This window comes from Cynoglossus semilaevis, chromosome 16, assembly GCF_000523025.1.
Source record: "Cynoglossus semilaevis isolate Cse_v1.0 chromosome 16, Cse_v1.0, whole genome shotgun sequence".
Lineage (NCBI taxonomy): Eukaryota > Metazoa > Chordata > Actinopteri > Pleuronectiformes > Cynoglossidae > Cynoglossus > Cynoglossus semilaevis.
Window position 1 is genome coordinate 11287533 of NC_024322.1, and position 21767 is coordinate 11309299.

General features: G+C 40.2%; 3 protein-coding genes across 4 annotated transcripts; all 3 read right to left on the minus strand.

Moving 5' to 3' along the window:
- Positions 1-1396: 1396 nt before the first annotated feature.
- LOC103392112 (uncharacterized) lies at positions 1397-9126 on the minus strand. Of its 2 annotated transcripts, none has more exons than XM_008328654.3 (7): positions 7807-9126; positions 6418-6491; positions 6026-6254; positions 3841-5825; positions 3397-3615; positions 3072-3197; positions 1397-2379 (listed from the first exon to the last, which is right to left on the minus strand). In XM_008328654.3, exons 1-6 carry the CDS (start codon positions 8147-8149, stop codon positions 3093-3095), a joined length of 2955 nt encoding a protein of 984 aa, XP_008326876.1. In that variant the 5' UTR covers positions 8150-9126; the 3' UTR covers positions 1397-2379; positions 3072-3092. The 2 variants fall into 2 exon arrangements, with proteins under 2 accessions (XP_008326876.1, XP_008326875.1); XM_008328653.3 differs by having other exon boundaries at positions 3058-3197.
- Positions 9127-11272: 2146 nt separating this feature from the next.
- On the minus strand, positions 11273-16116 carry chaf1b (chromatin assembly factor 1, subunit B). Its single transcript, XM_008328652.3, has 14 exons — positions 15958-16116; positions 15500-15638; positions 14985-15117; positions 14780-14900; positions 14533-14636; positions 14328-14424; positions 14102-14186; positions 13830-13923; positions 13660-13729; positions 13467-13558; positions 13206-13365; positions 12453-13034; positions 12150-12238; positions 11273-11793 (listed from the first exon to the last, which is right to left on the minus strand). The coding sequence occupies exons 2-14, from the start codon at positions 15623-15625 to the stop codon at positions 11693-11695; spliced, it is 1854 nt and encodes a 617-aa protein (XP_008326874.1). The 5' UTR covers positions 15626-15638; positions 15958-16116; the 3' UTR covers positions 11273-11692.
- Positions 16117-17219: 1103 nt separating this feature from the next.
- cfap210 (cilia and flagella associated protein 210) lies at positions 17220-21715 on the minus strand. The gene is made up of 9 exons (XM_008328649.3): positions 20868-21715; positions 20259-20458; positions 19726-19899; positions 19443-19648; positions 19190-19346; positions 18841-18980; positions 18564-18756; positions 17708-17872; positions 17220-17622 (listed from the first exon to the last, which is right to left on the minus strand). The coding sequence occupies exons 1-9, from the start codon at positions 20914-20916 to the stop codon at positions 17263-17265; spliced, it is 1644 nt and encodes a 547-aa protein (XP_008326871.1). The 5' UTR covers positions 20917-21715; the 3' UTR covers positions 17220-17262.
- Positions 21716-21767: the final 52 nt, after the last annotated feature.

A 21767-nucleotide genomic window follows, 5' to 3' on the forward strand; every position in this document is an offset into this window, starting at 1 on the left:
AATAATGCTGTAGTGTGAGGGCGCTCTAAGTTTGACTCTATAATAAGCTGCAACAGATACTGGGGTCTGATGGTTCTGCAAGGTTGACATGGACATATTTTGAAAAAGCAAATACTGGCGTACTGTTAGCGGTGGGTTTTGTTGTACTACAGATGTAACAATAAAAACAGTTTTTTACGTGTAACATGTCGAGAGTAGTTTATAGGAGAAAACCACTCAAAAGTTAATGGTACACAGTGTTGGATTTAGCAACACCTTGTGGTGAAGTTGCTCATTGCAGCTGAATTATTTTCAGCGTTAATCAAGAAATCAAGAAGTGATTTGTGTTCATTTACAAACCCAATTGCATAATATAATTTCTACTCATAAAAATAGTCTGCATCCTAAAAAGTGGAGACGATTGCAAAGAAAGGATCAGCTATCCGGACATTTTGATGTCATTTATCGGCTTTTGTTGGACTAAAACAGTTCCCTCGTGGTGTCTTGAGGTGTCTTTGACAGGTGTGGAACCATTTTACATTTGTCATTTGAGAAGCAATTGTTATCCGCTGGTATTTTATGCCACCTAGTGGTAATTTTGAGGACTGTCGTTAGTATTTTCTACTTAGAGACGTGACAGAAAACGACACTAATCTGTACATGATTTTAAAAATCAAAAAGCCGTCCTCTGCAGTCGAATGCAGAACACATTCACGGTCGCCACTTGGCCGTTACAGTATACTAGACTTAGATCATCCTTCAGAACCAGTGATCTGCATAAAATCATGACGTCAACGCGGTAGAAAATGTGATGGGCTAAAGTGCCTACAATAATTATAACAATAACACAACATATATTACATAGTTATATATTTTTTAAATAATAGGGCTTACCTCATGAGCCTTACACATAACTGACCTGGGATCAGATGTAATATCCTCAATAACAATAAAATCAATAATAATACAGAGGTCAACTGACCTGCGATCAGATTTAATAATAATAAGGATTATAACAAGAGTCTGTATGCTAGGTTAAACTACCATGGTGCCACCAATCAGAGCACGGCAATGTAGCCGTTATTAACATTGACGCTAATACAATTTCACTATTGTGGACAATGAAGCTAAAGTCACCAACTGACCGCTCTCTTTATAACTGTGGCTCCCACTATTGCGCCACCTAGAGCTACTGTTATTTTTATGTTCACACAAATTCATTAAATAGCAGCAACAACAACATGTTAAAAAAATCAGTGATAAAAATGACAAGATTGAAATCAAACAACTGAAAAACCTTCGAGTCAATTAGTACATCTGAAGATAAATGTGTCTTCAAGTGTGGATGTGATTCAAGAGAGGAGACACTGCAGGAAGGACATCAGTCAGTTTGAATAATTGATGCACACCAAGTACATAAAAGGCAAAAAAATTTATTCAGTCTTTTAACAGATAGCAAGAGACAGATCATTTAATTTTAAAATCAACTTTTGGAGAAACATTTCTTTATGTGCACACATTGCATTTACTCAGTAGGAGGGTGATTTAATGGGGAGTCTCAGGTGGACATGGAGCTAAAGGTCAGTAAACACAGGTCATGACCAATTGGGGGGGGGGTGACACTCTTAGAATTTCACATCAAAAACAAGACGAAACTTCCCTTATTAAAATGCTTGGTTTTAGGTCAAATGGACGACAACATGAAACCCCCTTAAAAACACATGCAGCGATGTTACCACGCCAGCACCGCGTCCAACCCCTGACTCGTCTAATGCGCGATACCAGCACGGGGGATATAAGTCAATATTGTTAAAAATCTTGCACATACGAGAGAAGAAAAAAAAAACAGCCACAGGACAGTCTCGCTTTCACGATTCCCGCCATCTTCAAGTATTCCCTCAAACCTCTGCACAACACTTCAAGTATTCCTGCTTCCCATCGCCTTCAGTTTAATCACAACTTCTTAGGTTTAACAACATAAGCTATAAGTGCACTCAAAATTCATCTATACATAGAAAAATAATAACAATAGGTAGCAGTAATAATAGTTATAACAATTATCTTTACATTTCATTTTATACACAACTGTGACACTGGATTTCTATAATAACGTGGCATCGCGTTCTCCCGGCCCCTGAGTGTAAATGTTCAAGTTTAACTTTCTTAATCTGTTTGACTGCAGACAGGAACAGTAACCTTGGTTGACTTTTCCTATTTTATTTTAAATAAGATAAGCTAATCAGTGACCGTGATTAGAATCAGAGTAATGATGCCTTTTCTGTCCCCACACAGAATTGTGCTCGTTTGTGACAAAAGCTTTTATATATACAAACTGCTGACCCGTCATGTGCCTCTGGTTCCACATCAGTGCACTGGTGTCCCACACTGATGGCTGTCATCCTGGAGAAAACACAATACACATTTGTTTTCATGAAAGAAAAGATGATTGATTGATTGATAGTTTAAGTTAAATCAGCTTATAAGTATAGTTTTGCATGTTTTTTTTTTTAATTTCTCCATTTTAATAATTTTATCATTTGGAGTAGTTGCAAACACGTACATCTCCCTGCTGTCATTTGATTTTCTGTTCCAGCAATACAAAGAACATTTTTATGTAATGTTTAGGAATGCTTAGTTGTGATAAGTTAGTTTAGATAAGTTAAGTTAAATTGATTAAACAAATTTGAAAACCTTTTTTTAAAAATTTGTTTATGGTCTGTATTGTCATTGTACCACGAGGATACAATGAAACTGAGCCTCTGCTTTTAACCCATCACCAAGGGTGTTTGACAACCATAGAGTGATGACTGTACATTAAATATTAGAATGTGTATAAGAACTGGACAGAGTAATCTGTGTTCCCTGGAAAGCAACAAATACAAAAAAAACCAGACTATTTTTGTCTTTTGTAGATGTTCTCCCGACAGTCCTCTCAACTCAGTTCTCGCAGAAACTAAAAGTGTAGTCGATGTTTTTTTGTTTTGTTTTGTTTGTTTTTTGTTTTTTTCTACTGATCAGGAACTTCATGATCTGACTAAGATCATTTGTCAGGGTCAGGTTCGTGAAGGTGTCACCTACCACAGTTCAACTACCTGAGCAGACCCACAGCCACTTCAGGAACCAGCAACGATGCAGCTTCGGCATTTGTACAACTTGGGGTCGTGATTGCGGATGTGATTCCTTACATTCCTTAGTCGAAAGAACGTCTTGCTGCAGAGCTGGAGGGACAGAAGAAATGAGGACCACAAAATCATGCAGATCATGAAGCCATTATTTTGACACCACAATCATCAGCTCATTTTGATATGACACCGAATGGATCCAAATGTTTGCATGTTTTTTGTGATACAAAAATATTGACAGGTTTTCATACATGTATATATGAATAAATATATAATCTGAGGAAAATCTTCTTACCGGGCAGGGCCAGTGCTTGCCGTTAACGTGCCTGAGACGATGCATGATTAAAGCGTCGCAGTCTTTATAGACATCCGGACACTGTAGACAGGCGTGAGCCGCCTTTGGAGCAGTGGGCGCCTGACTACGAGGACCCCGGAGCTGTTTTAGCCGAGCTCTTCGTACAGCATCAAGCATGACACAGTTCCTGCCGCTTACAGCCTGAACTTTACCTTTTTGCTAGAGAGAAAAATGAAAGAAAGAATAAAATGGTTATTCAAATTTGGTTGTTTTTCTAAATAGAGAAAAACATGTCCTGATATGAGTTGTTTTTCTAAATAGAGAAAAACATGATGTCCTGATATTGTGGCGCTCAAATCCCAATTGTATTTTTAACTCTCATTCTCCGATAGTATGAAGTAATACACCTACAGCTGGAAACAACCTGTCCACGACCTACGTTACCTTTGGTATGACCTGTGTGACCTGTGTAGCAGCAGACCCGGCCATCGTGTTGTTTCGTGGACGTCCTCTTGGTCTCTGATACCTGTTATGGCTCACTTTCCTCTCCTTCCTCTCCTTCTTCACCACAGGCAGGGTGGGTGGCCCTCTGTTCCTCAGCGCCCTGTGAGGAGGTTCTTCAGATCCAAATCTCTTCCCGACTTGTGACACCGAGCGCGTTAGGCAGATATCCACACTCTCCTCCTCCTTCTTTATGGCTGCCATGGGGCCCCCTGCTGACCGACAGAAACTGAACAGAAAGCCAGAGTCCAGTAACTTGATGGGGGGTTTGCTCTGGCGTTTGCCCAGGTCTGGTGAAGGAGGATCGGGGAATGGTCCGCCAACTGGCACTGGGTCTGCTGGCTCCTCTTTAATGACTTTATACAGTGGATGGCTGTAAATGGAAGGTGGAGGTCCGTGCTCTGAAAACTGGGGCCCACTTGATTCACTATTATCTTTAAATCCTAGCCGGGCGTCCACGACCCCTTTCAGCCTTTGGCTCTCTACTTTCCTCCCCTCTTCTCTGGACTTGCACTTGATTTCCTCGGCCTGTTTTGCAGAGGCTTGTTTAGGCTTTGGTTTTGATGCTGGTCGGCCACTGTTGTAGCGCACAGTTTTAACCTCTGCGTCTCTGCCCTTTTTTCTGGCTTGTACTCCATGTGGAGGTGGAGATCTACAGGAGGTGTTTCCACACAGACTGTCTGATGAAAAACCTGAGATAGAGTGTTCGACTGGTTCTGATTTGATCCTGACAGTGTTTCTTACGGGAGGCTTGTTAGTATTACGCCGCCGAGGCTGATGGGAGAACAGAAGGGAACGGTCTTCCATTCTCACTGACCTTCGGAGTTGTCTTGCTCCAAAGGGAGACCTGGCTCCAGGCTGGAAAAGGTCTGGTAACACACCTTTGCTTCTCATGCTCCTGTCTGTTGGAGGAACACGCAAGGCAGCTTTGGGCCTCTTGGCTGTAACCTTCTCTGTCCCAACCTTGACCACGGGCTTCATTTTCCCCGCTGTGTACAGAAGGCGAGTATTGGCCGGGTTACAAAGCGGGAGTGACAGTGTCATATCTCCGTAGGGTAGAGGCGAGGCGTTGCTTTGTGGTTTCCTTCGTTTCGTCAGTGAATAGTTGTTCACCTTCAGCTTCCTCAGTCTTTTCTTTTGTCTCCAGCCAATGAGATCTTCAGGTCTTGGTAGGAGAGCGGTCCTCTGAAGCCCCAGAACATTCATTAACTTGTACTTCTCCTGCGCCCTTGCGTAATCTTCCTCATCTTCTCCAACATCCTCAACTTCCTGTTTTATTCTCACTGGGCTGCATGCTGTGTTCTGCCTGGATCTGGAGGAGCGCGCATGTAGAGCAACAGGGCGCGTTTTTTTGATTGGTCGTTTGCTCTCCGACATAGGCAGCAGTCTCTGAACCTCTTTGGCAGCCCCTGGACTGGAGCGTAGGAGACGCGTGTTTGATGGGGATATGGGAGAGTATTTCTGTGGCTGAAGGCTGGCTACGGTGTGTCGAGGTGTCACAGGTTTTTTTGTGGAGGGGGATTTAAAGTCCATGAGCCTTATTCTATGTGATGGACTCATAGGGAGGCCGTTATGACTTTGTACTTTTCTGCGCAGGTTACGCCTCGGACTCCCTTCCAGAGACTCCGCTGATACATCTAGTAACAGATTGAATCCATCTGGAATTACATCTTCATCTGAAACTCTCTTCTTTTTGCTTTCCTTCTGCTGATGTAGATGATCACGACAGGCACCGGCACAGGCCAGGTTAAAGCCTTTCCCTGTATGTTGCACTTCCTCTTTCATGAGGGCAGAGCAGGCCTCTACTGCGGGCCACATGCCCAGGTGGCGAGCCATAGTGATGACTTCTGGTAGGTCCTCCCAGCGAACACACAGAGTGGAAGAGTAGGAGAAATCCAGCAGAGACAGAAGGTTGTCTTCACTGAAACCTGGGAGAGAAGAGAAGATCTCAATGGAGACTTAGATAAACAGTGACATTATCACAGATATTAACGACAGTTTTTAATGAAGACAAGTCAACAATAAGGCCGTTAGGACATAATTAAACGGACAAAAACTATCAAAATACATCCGGACCTAAACAGAGCTCAGTGTTTTATCAGTTGGGTCTCCAACTGTTCGTCCTTACCAGTGAGATCTACGTCAGCTTTCATGCTCGAGTCCATCTCCATAAAGATTTCCTGGAAGTGATCACTGACGGCTGCCAGAACAGCTTTGTGGGCCGAGAACGACCGGCCGTTCGTTCGCAGGATGATGTCACAGAACAGCCCCGCCTCTCGCTGATTATTCAACTTGTCTAGAATGTCCGTGCTGTGTGAAGCCATTGTCTTTGAGACACATCCTCTGCCACTTGACTCCTGAGGGGATCAAAGAGGAGGAATACAGTGTGACGCAAAACACTTGGAAGTGCGAGGTGAAGTGAGAAGTAAGGTGAGAAAGTAGGAATCTAAAATGTGAGAAGTGTAAAAAATAGACAGTGATAAAAAGTTCTATCTTAATTGGTCATACAACACTCATTACCTTGTTTTTCTTGGCTGTGTGGCTCTGGCACTGTTGACAGCTCAGGACAAAATTTCTGATCTGGAAGTACATCCCTGTCGGGGAAAGAGAAATTTTAATTTACCAGAAGGTGGGTTTTTAAAAAATAAAATGGTGCTCTAAATATTTTCAACATATATAGTCATTGTTCGGGGTCATTAGTTATTGCCAGTATTAGAAAAAGTTAATTTGATGAAACAGACAGTATGGGAATACTGCATGCTCGTTTTACAAATGTTTGCAATATCTTTTTTTTTTTTTTTACAAAAGATACTGTGCATGTTGAACCGTACAGGAAGCTACACATGCTGGAGTCCAGCACTTTGTCTAGCTCAAGTAGCAAGAGGCTACTGCAGAAAAAACATTCAGAGTTAAGACAGTAGGAAACCTGGCTGCAGTTGCAGTTGATCAGGTTCGTCCAGACTTCAAACTTAATGAAGTAGAGCCACATATCTTACATTTTTACTAGGACAGTGGTCTGCAACCTGTGGCTTCAGAGACAGGGAGCAAATTAAACCTGACAAGAAAAATCATCACTGATCTATTATACTGGTACTGGATAGACAACAGATATGAAGGGGTTGTCATTTTATACAATATCAAGGTTAAACAAATTGTCACACTAACTGTTGCTACAAAAAATAAAATATCATAATATTACTGTCCTCTTATGTCAAGATCAAGAACGAGTAACGTTGACTCCAGGTCTAAACTGGTACAACAGTACCAGCTTCTTTATTGTACTAAATTACAAATATGCAGTATTACTAGTACTTAAAACTTCATACACTGTACTAGTGCCTTCATTTAAATGGTCAAAAATGTTCTAGCACTTTCAGGAAATAGTATTTGCTGGTAAAACAATATAAAAACATTTTTAGGTTGTACGCAGCAAGAATAAGACAATGATTTTTACTGTAAATCAGGCAACTGTGTGTTGAAATATACCAGTCTATGTTGCATAACATATGTAATATTATTTTGATTTTGATTATGTACAAATTGTGATTATGTAAGAATTATCACCAAATATTCTTAGCTTTTTTGTTCTTATAGCCGCAGCTCACGTGTCTGACAAAGTGATTAAAGCTGACAGATAACAACACGGAGTAAACCAGCTTCTTTCTCTTCTTCTACTGGTGAATGATAATGCGTGATGATGCTCTGTGTGTTGTCAGACAACAAAGCTAATTCTAAGGTAACATTATTAGCCATTGTGTTTTGATCTTACACTGATTTAATCAACAGTGACCAATGGCTGAACTGTGCCTACATTTATAAACAAAAAAAGTAATCAACTTTGTTAGGGTGAGGACAGGACCAATGCTATCAGGTTTGAAACTGGGATTACTGTGACTGTGATGTCCATACCTTCCCACCAGTAGTTTTCAGCCACACTTTTGTAGGTCTCCTCCAGGGAGAGGTGCTGCTGACCAGGTCGACGACAGTGAAATGTGGAGACAGCCTCGTGTCTCCGATCCTCCTCCAGAACTTCACGGTAGTTGATGAAGCCCTTCTCTAGCTTCTTGCGGTAGAGAAGTCCACCTATCACCTCAAAGTTGGGCGACAAGTGTCCACACCCTTTCGAGTCCCCAGCTGTTTCCACACGACCAGATCTTTCCCTGTGTCCATCCGACCACGATTTACACGAACAAAACGTCAAGGCGTTTACGCAGCGGGTTTTAGGGGGACAACTGACGGACATTTCTGCCATTGTTTCGTGTGAAAATCTAACTTCTTGGAAGTGTTAACTCACTTGAGTGGAACGCGTGCGTCACGGTAGGGAGCTGAACTTTTGTCCACGGTCCCCAGGCAGAGTCCACGTGGATGTGATGACAGCAGATAACAGAACACCCCAACTATCACCCCACTAAGAGCCCGACTTCGACTCCTGTCTTTATGTCAATATTATCCTGAAGATTTTCCTTAAATAAGTTAGTTTTCCAGCATCTATGAGGATGTAGATCAGCAGCATTTCTCTGAAAGAATCCAACCATTAACGCCCACTGTTAGTGTCCACTTCTCGATAATCTTACATCACAATATATATATATTATTTACTGTAGGTTAACACGCTCCGTGAATCATACCACAGTGAACTACGACTACTTCGAACGCAAGGCAGCATCAGCCTAAGATACTTGAATGTCCATCCAACAGTGTTCAGCACAATCAAGCCTCAATAAACGCGCCAACAGCTTAGAGCCAAGTGATGTAAAGTCACCAGTTTCACCACCGAGCCTTCCTCATCAGCAGCCCGTCTTCCATCCACACTTCAGGGGCTCGGGAGTGGCCTCCTCCTCCCTTCTCCTCCTCCTTCTAGGTGGCTGCTGGATGGCGGCGGGCAGCCTCACCTCTGGCGTTAACTTGAGATTTCTTTTCGACAACTCGCGTTGGAAGCTACATGATGACGCAGCTCTCGGCTCAGCATCGCCACTCCGACGACCTAAAAGCGAGGTTTCCTCCGCGGTCAGTCCCCATATGTTGTACAAAATCGCCAGTTGGCCCTCACTTACAGCAACCGAACAGGCTCCTCTTACAAACCCGACATAGTTACACCCCGGTCCAGTTACCGTAAACTCTGCCTGGTGATCGAACAGACCGGATTTCCAAACTCGTAACCTTCTGTTTGTTGCTAATCGGTTGCCTAACCGAGTCAGCTCCTCCCCGCCTTCACACAAAAGCCATTAGTTAGTGCTTTAAAGACCTTCGGTGAGACCAGATATGATTGGCTTACGCTTCTATCACTCATTCGGCTGCGAGCATCCTCTCACTGTCATGGTAGGTTGTTCGCTCACTGTAATAATGTTTGCCTTTAGTTGCTGCACAGTGAAGTTAAATATGATCCACCCAGTGGACTGTGTCTCCGTGTTCTCACTCAGCAGATAACAGCGAAAAATAACAAAATTAGACAACGTTTGACCGTAAAAATAGGAATCACAGCAGCTAAAAAACATGTCAATCACAAATATTGATATTCTATTTGTGTTTGAACCCAACAGCTAGACAAGAAAAGATGACGTTTAATCAGAATGAACCAGGTTATTGCGTTTAAGAAATTACTGCCATGGTCCCCTGAATGTCAGCCACTAATGAAGCAAAGCAGTATTATTACAATAAAATAGCTTTTATGCTAAAGAGTATGTGAATGCTTATGTATTTAAATGTAAAATATGAATAATAGTTCAGTGTTATTCTCATGAAAATAGAGCAGATGACATTTTCAAGTTAATTAATAGAGAATGGAGTATACCTTTTTTTTGTAGTGATCCGATGTTGCATCATCTTGTTTTAATATATTATCTCAAAGAGGGGTACCATAGAGTTAACAGAGATGGCTTGTGGAGAATGTTGAGTCTGACTCATTTTGATTTACTAAAAATGTGACCCATGAACCTCACTATTTCTACAAACTGTTCACAAAATGCCTGCACACGCAGTTTTTTATTGCTGTGTACTCAGGAGCAATAATCTGCTTCTGAAGGAGCAGGACAAGAACTCATCTTTATTCATACCGTGTGCAGCAATTAAATAATAACCATTACTTCTAATTTACACTTCAATATTTATAATTGAACTTTAGCACTGGTATTGTTGTTGTGTTACAGGATTAGTGTTACTTTGGTTCATGTTTTCAATTCTAACACCTCTCTTTATTTACTTTTATTAGTTTGTACATTTGCAACACTGTTGGTGTCTTATGGTCTTCTACTTCCAGCTGCAAAACAAAACTTTAAAAACTATGAATATGGATGAAGGAATCTAAAACTGCAAATGTTCACAGGTTGCAGGTTATTTATTCATATATTTTACTTTTATCCTGATGGTCCACATAATGTTACGTCACTGAATGTTTTGGTTGTGTTACCCAGATACAAACACCACAATGGTGATGTTTAACTTTAAAACAAAAATCTCCACAAATTATATTTTCAAATGTAACACCAAGTAGCGTCCATACCTAATCATGAGTCAGAATCAATAACATTAAATGACAAAGTCCAAAGACCTTGAAAATGTCCTCCTGTTTGTTCTGCCCCACCTGTCATGTCGCCGTTCCCAGTGCAGCCCACCCCACACTTTGAGAAACGCTGCCCTAATTGAAATTAAACATAGGAGAACATAAGGCTATAGCCTCCAATCTCAGCATTATATAATATAATTACATAATATATAATTTAACATAAAAAATACATTAAAAGATTGGTTACCATATGAATAGACGTAATAACGTAATCATTTTTGTTGTCGTGTTCATAAAACCAAGTTTAACTATTTGTTTAACTTCAGCAGCTGTGCAGTGTACTGGCTTTAATAAAAATGTGGGAAAAAAAAAAATTTCCACAAAATTCAAAGCCAGAGAAAATTCTGTGATGTGTGGTAAAATGTTATATATATAGTGCTTTTAGACTAAGACTTAAGACTGCAGGCAGACCAGCACTCTGTACCTATGAAGTTGCATTTTTGTTATTTTAATAGAACTAAGGCCAACTGTTCTACTGAAAAAGGACATTCTCTTGGTAACCTTATTTCAATTCTGTCTGATTTTCTTCTTGGGCATGAGGCATATTTTCATTATCTCATCTAAGACAATTTCTGAGATGTTCTAACTTGTCTGGAAAAAGGGTTTGTAAATGTTGTAGGGAACATACTGCACTAATGGGAACACTGATTTCCTTTTACAGGGTATTCATTTGAACTTCATTTAGTAAACATAATATCACAATAATGCAGCAGAAACATTAGTGTAGATGTACAGTAATGAAACAACCTTTATTTTACATTAAAAAAAAGAAAAGTTCATTTATATGCTTAGAAGAGTTTGGATTTTTTTTACAATGTGGATTCAAATTCTATCACCAACCACAAGCTCATATTTCAAAGAATGTGTTTTTTCTTTTTCAGGATTAGGCTTCCATTTTAAATGGTATTTTAAATGGTTCTTGTTACAATTTTCACTTCTACAAGGACAATAAACCTAAATGTGGAATTCAAAACAAATCCCTTTAAAATTTGTGAGGAGGGCCTTTAGAGAACGTATAAAACATCCCAAAAACAACAAAGTGAAGGACAGCTACTGCAGGGCTGTGCGTTTCAAAACACTACATTATGCAAGATCAAGTACAGACATATCAAACCCAGACAATGCTGCTGCACTGTGGGATTAGAACCACAGGGAGGTGCCGTGTTTGCCGTTAACTCAGCCGGATGTACTGTTTTGAAGTCCCATCCAGCAGCACACTGTTCTCAGTCCACACTAGGCCTCTGTGTCTGTGGACTTGGTGGGAGGATCACTGGTTTTGGGCCTTTTGGACTCTGGGGGCTGGCAGACTGGATCAGTGGGAGGAGAAGGACGTTCTGCAGAGATAAAAGTGAAGATGTTTAGTAACTGGAAGGTCAGAAGTATGACAAAGAAGTCAAATGCTTGGAGAATATATATACATACATACATACATAAATACACATAAATACAATATATATACAGTATATATACACAAATATATAACTTGGTCAACACTTGGCTCTGGTTTAAGGATGGTTGACTTTATTGAAGAGATCCATTGTTAAGGAAGTGCAACAATTATTAACATCATGGGGCATTGGTTTTTAAAAAGCGCACTACATCATTAGAAAGGAGAAAAAAAATGGTACGTCTTAAAATCTTATATTATTTTTAACAAACAACAACAGCCAGAGATGCTGCCCACACTAACCATGTTTTGCCTTCTCAGTGGAGGAGGGAGTGTTGAAGAGTGAGCAAACACCCGCAGATCGAGGGGCGATGGGAGTCAAAGACACTCTCCTGAAAAAAAACAAAACAAAACACAGAAGTGAGAAGCTTTAATATAAGATCAAAAGAGTGACAATAATTGAAATGTTTGCGATTCAAACTGCAAACAAATACAATTTTATGATTTTCTTTATGATTCTGTGAATGTCATCGCTTTGCAAGATTCTAGAACATTTATTTTTAATCTTGTGTATATTTTTTTTAATTAAAATTCATTCAGGTTCACCTTGGCGCCGGCCCCTTCGGTGTGGTTCTGCCCTTCGGTGTAGCAGGCCCTGGAGAATTTGCACTGTTCAGGACTTTAGGAGTAGTGGGAGTTAGGGGAGGGATGCACAGCTGTGTTTTGGAGGAGCTGTTGGGAGTGAGAGGAGCTTTGGGTGCTGGAGGAGTTGACGGAGCACTTGTGTTCCCAGATACTGAGGTCTGTGGTGATGAAGTAGCTGTGTTTTTAGGGCTGGATGTCTTTCCCCAACCCTCCAAAGTGTTGAGGGTGATTCTTCTGGGCTGGGGTTTAGACTTGAGGTTGGGCGTGTTCTTCTTCTCCTCTGTGGTGGTGACAGAGGGAGTGTCTTTATTAAGGTTGGCTTGGGTGGTTGGCGCTGGAGTGGCGCTCGTAGGCTGGGATCCAGGGGAGGAGGTCTTGCCTATGGAGGACTTCTTGCCCTTTTTGTCAACACCACTGTTGGGCACAAACATCTCCAGTGTGGGGGGCTCCTTCAGAGGAGTGCCAAGCTCCCCTGGAGAAAAGGACAGGAAGGAGCAGTAGCCGTCTGTGGAGGACACGGCCAAGAAGGAACCATCGCCAGACCTCAACAGGACAAACAAAAACACGTGGAACGATAAAAGATTGCCCTTTCATTTGTGTGATAATCAATCACTGAAATGATCAGTAACATTTACAGCTCCCACCATCTATCTATCTATTTATAATGTCTGTGACAATCAACATGAGAGACAGTCCTGTTGGACGTCAACGTACCACGTGAGGTCACTCAGTGTATGGTAGTGGATGTTGGACACCAGGCCAAAAGGTATGCTCTGCTGAGTGTCGTACAGAAATATGGCGTCTTCCGATGCCACGGCAAACACCATGCGGTAGGGCAACTGGAACAAGTTGGGAAGAGCCTGGACTGAACCATCTAAGTCAAACAGAAATGGATGGAGATTTAGGACTAATACTTAGAGACACATGTTGGGGAGTCCTTTCTGAGATATTTCTTGTCCAATAAAATGTACTTGCCTTCTCCTTTCTTAGTTCTCAGTTCGAAGTATACCGGACAACAACGCACAGCCAGAGTAGCCTTAGATGGACAGGGCAGGTGAGCGATGGGCCTGAAGGACAAGGACATGAGACAGGACAGAGATTTGCACAAGGACAATAAACACTAACAAAGACAAAAACAATATTTTAAGTCTGTGCAGTGAAGCGTCACCTCTTCAGGCTCTTTCGGGAAAAGATGTATGTGGTGTTGATGATATTTTCTCCGATCTCCACACATCCAGCTGGTTCAAAGAGTGAACAGCAGAAGACAATTGATGAATAAACAGTGTGTCTTACCAAAAAACGTTCAACAAGCAGATAAAACAAAATTTTCAACAATACCTGGGGCGAGGAGAAAAGAGCCGTCAGGTGTGAATGAAAGACGCCTGAAAAAAGACCTCATGCTGTCGTCGTGGAAAATTCTGTACTGCTTGACCTACAGAGAAACAAAGTAGTGGGAAGCACCAACATCATCATGTGTAGAAACAACAAATCCAAAAGGACATGTTTAAGGTGAGAATAGAAAAAAAAAACACCATTTCTAATAAGGAATATGGTTTAATGGATGAAAAGCTTTGATATTTTAAGTCCTTAAAGAAGTAGATTTTACAGACCTCTCCCTCTGCAGGTTGCCCAGAGCTCATTTTACTGATACAGAAAGCTTTCTTCTTTGTATGGGTGCTGTATACACGCATCGCCCTGATGTAAAGAAAAAACAAACAAAAATATAAAAAAACACCCCTGGCTTAAGCTTTAAGAAACTCCACAATCAGTCGTAATACAAATTGGAAAATGTAGAAATAATTAAATGAACCCTAAAAACAAATGCAATCTCTGCACCTGTCACAGCTGAGAGTGGCAACATACTGCCCCAAGGGATCCCAGGTCACACCCTGGACGTAGCTCTTATGATCATTTAAAATGCACAGCTTCTGTCCTGTAAAACACAAAGAGAATTCACTCTTAACTTACCCAAAGCGGCAGGAATCAATCAAGTACATGAAATACAGGTCAATTATGTAAAAGACTATAACAGTGAGCAAACCTTTGTTAATGTCCCACATAATGGCAGTGTTGTCCACAGACCCCGAGACCATAAAGTTACCGTCCCGTGTCCAGCTGACATCATAGACATCCTCAATGTGTCCTCTAAACATAGAAAAAACAAACAAAACAAAGGATATTATTGTTGCTACAAAATAAAATCGAGAGGAGTAACGGCTAAATTAAAAAACTTATTTTCAGACGGCATTTCAATCTTAAGTCAATCCTTAAGAAATGTCTGTTTGCACCTTAGTGTCTTCACCACAGACCAGCTCTCCTTGTTGAGCTGAGCGTCTTCATCATCCTGAAACATAGGGGCCTGTTCAGGCTCCTTAGAGTCATTGAGTTTCCACAGAAGAATCGCTGCATCTAAATTAAAAAAACATTTATTACTTTGACTGTGGTTTTCAAAAATACTGTAAAAAATATTTTAAACTAATGATAAGTATATACCATCTCCTCCAGAGGCAAGAAACTCTCCATTAGGGCTAAAGCGAACAACATTGACAGCCTTGGTGTGTCTGGCCAGGTTTGAGAGAAAATCCACTGCTGCTTTTCCATCAGAGCCCATGCCTACACGCCACAGCTGCATTTAAAACAACAATAAGGTTTTATTAGATTTTATGTGTGCTTTCTGTTGGTCTTAAATCATATTCTGTATAATTAACTTCACACCACACCATGTATAGTACACATTCCAGTTAAATGTGCATTGGAAATGTACAATTCCAGTGTTCCAGTTAAATGTGCATTGGAAATGTAAAATTCCAGTGTATTATTATTATTATTATTACTAGTTCTAAACCCTTTTACTTTTTAAAATTGAAAGCATAATAAAGGGAAGCCATATACTGTGTATTCTCTACATTTCGTTGACATACTTCTTTCAGTCGTATGATTGACATACAGGTTTGACATCATTGTCCCTCCACATGTATTGCTAGGACTTGTTTTTTTCCATCACTCACTCTGACTGTTGTGTCCACTCCAGCTGTGGCCAGTCGATGATAGCGTCCATCGGAGCTGTGCTGGAAATCCAGACTGTAGACCGGCTCTTTGTTGTGCCACGCAATCTCACACGTTACCACCTTCATTATTTAATACAGCCTTTGGAAGGACAAAGAAAAATGCACGTCAGTGTGATATTCTGTTTGATTTCAGACTTACTAACCCTGACTGCACGAGAGTTTAGTTTGTTTTCGTTTAACTCTGTGGTTCAGAATAAAGTTACGAGGAGCTAGGAGAGTTAGCGACAAACTAGCAGAATTTCAATAGTATGAGGATAACGATAAGCACAGAAACGAATGCTAATGCACGACCACACGTCACAATCCGCAGACTGATATGTTACGTTGCAAATACGCTCAGGGCTTTTTTCTTGGTTAGAAATTGTCTTATAAATATAACATATAACGTCTTCTTTTACCTCTGATGTTCAGCCGAAGATTTCAGTGATTTCCCGCGTACGTTTCGTTCAAAACTTCCGGTAAGCAGGTCAAACGTGATTGGATGAGGATCCGGAAAAGTTCTGCAAAAGCGGGGTTCGGTTTCTTTTCTTCTACGTCTGCTCTGGGTGAACAAACGAAGTGGTTTTATAGTACCGCCATCTACTGTTATCTCATGTTACTGAAATTATTTTCCATAAATATTTTTTTACATTTTTAATGAAGGGAACAGCCAAAACACAGGACAATAAGATAATTAATAGTAAATATGTGAAACAGAATTATTCAGTTACATTTTTACATACAAACCTATCTATTTCAGTCAGCTGCAGATGATTCTACTAATAAGACATTAAAATAACGGAATCATTTTACCTTATAACGTGGGAATGTGAAATCCGAATGGTAAATAAAAATGTGTCAGTAAAGACATCCTGTGAACTGTTTTTACCACATGTGCAGTTACACATGGGGAGTGAGGTAACCAGAATGATTGAACATCTGGGAAAAACACCAAAGACTGATGAATAGTTGTTGTCTGTTTACATAGAGTAGTGAAACAACCGCAATTTGTGTTAGACTTATTGAGTCATGATTTTGAAGCTACTGAATCAATGTTTTTAAAAGAGAATATACTGACCGATCCCCCCAAAAAAGGCACATTTGACGAAATTCAACCAATAAAACACTTGAACGTACTCCCATTGTGGACCAGCCTCTTATTATCATTTACACATTATCAATAGGTTAAAAAGCACTGTGACAACATTTACTGTTATATCAGATAAAGAAGGGTCACACTTCTACCTCATACTTGTTATTGGTTTTGGGCTCAACAGCTCACACTGCACGAGGAGGGTGACCTGTGACATATGGACCTGTGAACCTGATGTTTTCTACTTCTTCAGCAACTTAGGGTTTGGAGAAAAATCTTATTTTTCCTTTTAAGATTCTGAGACACTGAGTTAAATAACAAATAGTAAATAACAAGTCTCTATTTATAAAGTTTTTCCTGCTGTGGTGCCAATGTGAAGCGCTTTTCCAACAGAGACGTTCATAAAGTTTCATAGAGTATCTAAAACACTTTTTTTTGTTTAAGTCTAAGTCTAAATCAGCTTTCATCAGTTTTTTAAATTTAAATGATTTATGTTTTGTGCCACCTGTGGGTTGATGTACCAACATAACTTTTCATATTTATTTTTAAGGACCAACATAACTTTTCATATTTAGTTTGCAAACACTGTAAGAAAAAATATGTATAAAGAAAAATAATTTGGGTTTTAGGATCATAATGCCCATATAAACCCTAGTCTTTTCTTTGCGCCCTGGATATCGCTGACATCATGGAGGGTCTTGATGTTTTGGGTGTGAGTGGACACATATGTGGGCATCTGAGCACCACTGCAGTCTTGAACGAGGTAGCTGGGTCTGAGTCCACCAAAGACAGGACCGTGTCCTCCTCCGATCCCCTCCCTGGCGGCCTTACACAGAGGGATGATGTTCCTCTGAACCTCTGCCGCAGCACTGATAACATGTCGCGAATATTGTTGAAAATGCTTTTCCTCTTCAGCCACGAGGTCTCGGTTCTTCACCTCGAAGCCAAGGTCCTCCTTCTTCAGCTGCTGTTGCCTGGCAATCCTTGCAGCCTGTGGATGAGAAAGTGGGAAATAACTGTTGAGACTGTTGCTCAGATTACATAACACCACTTCATCTGATGTGTTATGACGTTACCATTTGTGTAGCATTGAAATCTTGTAGTTTTCTGTGTTCCTCTCTGATCTTCTGAGATTTCAGTTTTTGTTTGTCAGAAAATATTCTGTCAGCCTCCTGTATGGCGTGGAGCATCTCTCTGGCGTTTTGTTGCATTTCTTTATCTCTTTGCTCTTTTTCTTGTCTCTGATGAAAAACAGTTTAAGATTAAAGAAGGAATTTACTGCGGCAGATATTTCATTTAAAAGCTTCTTACATCTTTAGTGACACTTTTGAAACACACAGATTTAACATAACTCCTAATGCTCCAAATCAAAACCAGTCACGTCCGTATATAAATATATTAAATACATATATAATTTTGTTTTTTTGCATATGAAATTTGAAGGCATTGAACATCACCATTATGGATAATAGTGGTGTTAGCATCACACTACTTTATATGCTGTTTTGAATCTGGTCAAGAATGAATGAATGAAATACTGTGTGTGTTAGATATGAGTCTAATTTTCCAACAGGAGCTTTAGGTTTCTTTAAGCAAATGAGAAAAAAAAAAAAAAATTACCATTTTAGAAGGGCAAAGACCTGAAGAACATTTGAAAGTTAACATAAGAAAGCCTTAGTTTTGGAATGTCCAGAAACCAGAGCGCTGACCTGAGGGCTGTGCACAGAAGACGGCCCAGTATTCTGACTAAAGATAGAAACTTTAGAAAATAAAAAAGACCAACTATTGTACAGTTGAATTAAATATAGAAAAAGTTCTGAAAGGAAAAAGCCAACTGTCATTTTTATAAATGTAAAAACCTGGTAGTTTGTATGAAAGTTGTTTCAAGTAAATGACATGGTTTTAGAGACAAAAGCATCAGCACTAATTTACCATCATCTCCCTGTGAGCAGTGATAGACTTCAGCATGCCCGCCCTCCGCTCCTCCTCCTCCCTCCACTGTCGTTGTCGTTTCGCCTCCTGTTCGGCGACAGCTTTAGCGATTCTCTGCTCCTCGCTGACAGTCTGCTCCTGCTGTGAGGCTGTTAGTCTGTCCATGATCCTCTCTCTGTGTCTCTGCAGCTCTCTGAACAACAACATGTTCCATGTGTCAGGGCAGGTGACGGCTTCAACAAGTTTAAGCTGCACTTAAAATCAGCATCAGTTTTACCTAATTATCTCGGCCTCTTTGTCTTTCCTCATTTTCATCATTTTTTGTTTCGTGGAGAGAAAAAGTTTCCTCTTTTCGTCTTCCTCCTCCTGCTTTTTGGCCTTTTCTGATTTGATCAGGTTTCTGTTGCTGATGTGTTCCTACAAAAGACAGTGTGGACACAAATATCACACACACCTGTGTGTCTCAGACTTGTGTGTCTCAAATATAGTCTTGGGAAATTGTTTTTTTTTATCTTTGCATTTAGTTACCATTCTATCTTTAAGTATTTTTGCAAAATATTTTATGTTATATATAATTTAAGACAGGAAGAAAGGAAGAAAAAGAAAACTTTCTGTTCAGAGCCTACCAGGTGAGCCTGCATCAGGTTCCTCTTCTGTTCTGTGAGTTTTTCCTCCTCCAGCTTTTGCTCCCACTGATACAGAGCTTGGAGATGTTGGATTTTCTCAGCATCATTTCTGGTCTCCATCTTTTGTTGCTCTCTGGTCAAGTCAATTTGTGTGATTCTAAAGGAAAAGAGCAGAGTTAACACTTTAGTTGGTCTACTGGCTGGTGACTGACCTGCAGTCTGTCCAGAGCAGGTTTGATGAGGTTAGACTCACTGTTTTTTCTGGGCCTCAGCAACAGCCTTCCTCTCACTTTTTTTCTCCAGTTTCTTCTCCTCATCTTTCCTCAGAGCTTCATCGTCTCTGGCCTTTGCTACAGTGATGTATTCTTTGTCCACATTCTTGGAGGAGCTCTTTATTCTTTCCTTCAGTTCAATCTGAGCCTCCCGCTCCTTTAGAACCTCTGTCAGCAGCAGTGCACTCTATAGAGAGAAACAGTATTTGTTACAAAAGTCGGGTCTAAAACAAGCAGCATTTGTGAAGCCTGGGAGTTCCTGACATGTAACCCTCTGACTCGGTCCGTTTGGTAATACAGCTGACTCTTGGCTTTTTCAATGACTTCCTTGCGTTTTTCCTCTTGATATTTGGCCTCTTCTATGTCAGTCTGTTTTCTTCTCTCCTCCTCGACCTGTTCTCGTATATTCTTGGCCTCCAGCTTCTTCTGCCTTTGACCCTTCGATCAAAAACAGTAAATCACACACACACTTATACATGTGTCTCAGTCCAATTAAACAAATCCTGTTTTTAGACTGTTGGAAAAAAACCACAGTGTCTGGAGGAAACCCAAACACACAAAGGGAAATGTACAAACTCCATACATGAAGACAACCAATTAGCATCAGGAATCAGAGAGTCTTCTCACTGAAAGGCACAGGCTCCAAAAGTGGGGTCTGCCCCCCACAGGATATTAGTTTTAATATTTTCTTTATTTGCACACAGTGGCACGGCAAAGGCGTTCACCACTCGTGCAGAACATAGTACAGTCTTACTGAGTAGATCACACATGGTAACTGCACTGTTCAGACAACTCACAGCGATGGTGTTGGACCACTTCTTCACCACTTCTTTTGACTGCCGGTGCAGCGCCTCCCTCTGCTTGGCTGCCTCTCTGATGCTCTCCTTGTCTTTATTAACCTTGTTCAGTTCATCCTGAATCCTCAGCCACTCAGCTCTTGGTAACACCTTGACCTGTAGGAGGTCAGGAGCCTGGAATAACTTGCTGGTTTCTTCTGCTGCAGGTGGAGGAAAATAGCAGCATATCCAGGGGCAGTGTTACTTTATGAGAACAATCCTGGGCCTAGTTGATGTAATAATCTGGGTGAATTAAAAGAAAGTGAGGCCCACTGTGTCTCGGGTTGGGGTAAAATGCAGAGAGTATGTAAAGTATGTGGTAAAAAATACCTTAAAGAAATTACCCTTTTAACTGTGCAGTATTTATTACTATTTTCAAAAAGCTCTGCTGTTCTTTCAAAAACAGCACAATATTGAGTTAAAGAAAGAAATATAATATAAATACATATATAATATATAATATATAAATATATAATATATATTATATTTCTCATTAAGCAGGAATCCTTCCTTGTCTTTTTGTGAAGAGCCAGAAAAATATAAAACCACAAATAAAAGTTTAGTTCTCACCACTTTTACTTGACCCGCTCCTCCGTCCATGGTGGATCAACATTGTCATTTCGATTTATTGAGTTATCGGGGGGTTTTTTTAATTAAAAAACTTTTGCTTAATCCTAGAAACAACAACACATAAAAACACACGACCCTGCGATTTTGTTGTGCAGTTTCTAAGCAACTGCAGGACCTTGATATGCAGCCGTTTTGATAAGTGCCACTAGATGGCGATGTATATAACTTCTGGCTTTAAATGACTGAGTGGGTCGCATTAATTGTACAGGTTTGTAGCTGGTCAAAGAGATTATACATTTATGTTTAGTTGATTATTATATGATACATTTGTATTTTCAGGGATAAAAACATTACTTAGGCTAATTTATTTACATATTTTAATCAGTTATTAAGCCAAACAAGTTATTTTTGTTTAACTTGTAGCTTGTTTGAGGTTTGTGTAATGTAACATTTTAGTTCGTTAAGTGCTATATAGCTATCGTGGTCAATCAGCTAGGTTGTATTTTGTTGTATTTCGAGCAATTTTAGCTTTTTTAAGCTAATGTTTTGCTATAGTTTGCTGATATAAAACCGTCACTCACCTTATACGTAACCTTACTAGCTAAGCATTGCTTTTTACTGAATCAACTGTATTTATTTATTTTACAAAGACGTTAAAAACGCGAACCCTTGACGTTTTTTGAGTTCCAGAGACATGACCTTATTGTGGCATAGCGATAGACTGGCTGTCATGTGCAGCTTATCAGCTCAGTAATGACAACCAACCCTTGAATCATTACTAAAAACTCACTTGACCTAAAATACATCAGTAAAATAAGATCAGTAAAATATTGTACCGGGAATTAAAGTGACATTAAACGGGCTTCTAATTTATTTAAGTAAATTAGATGGCTCACCATT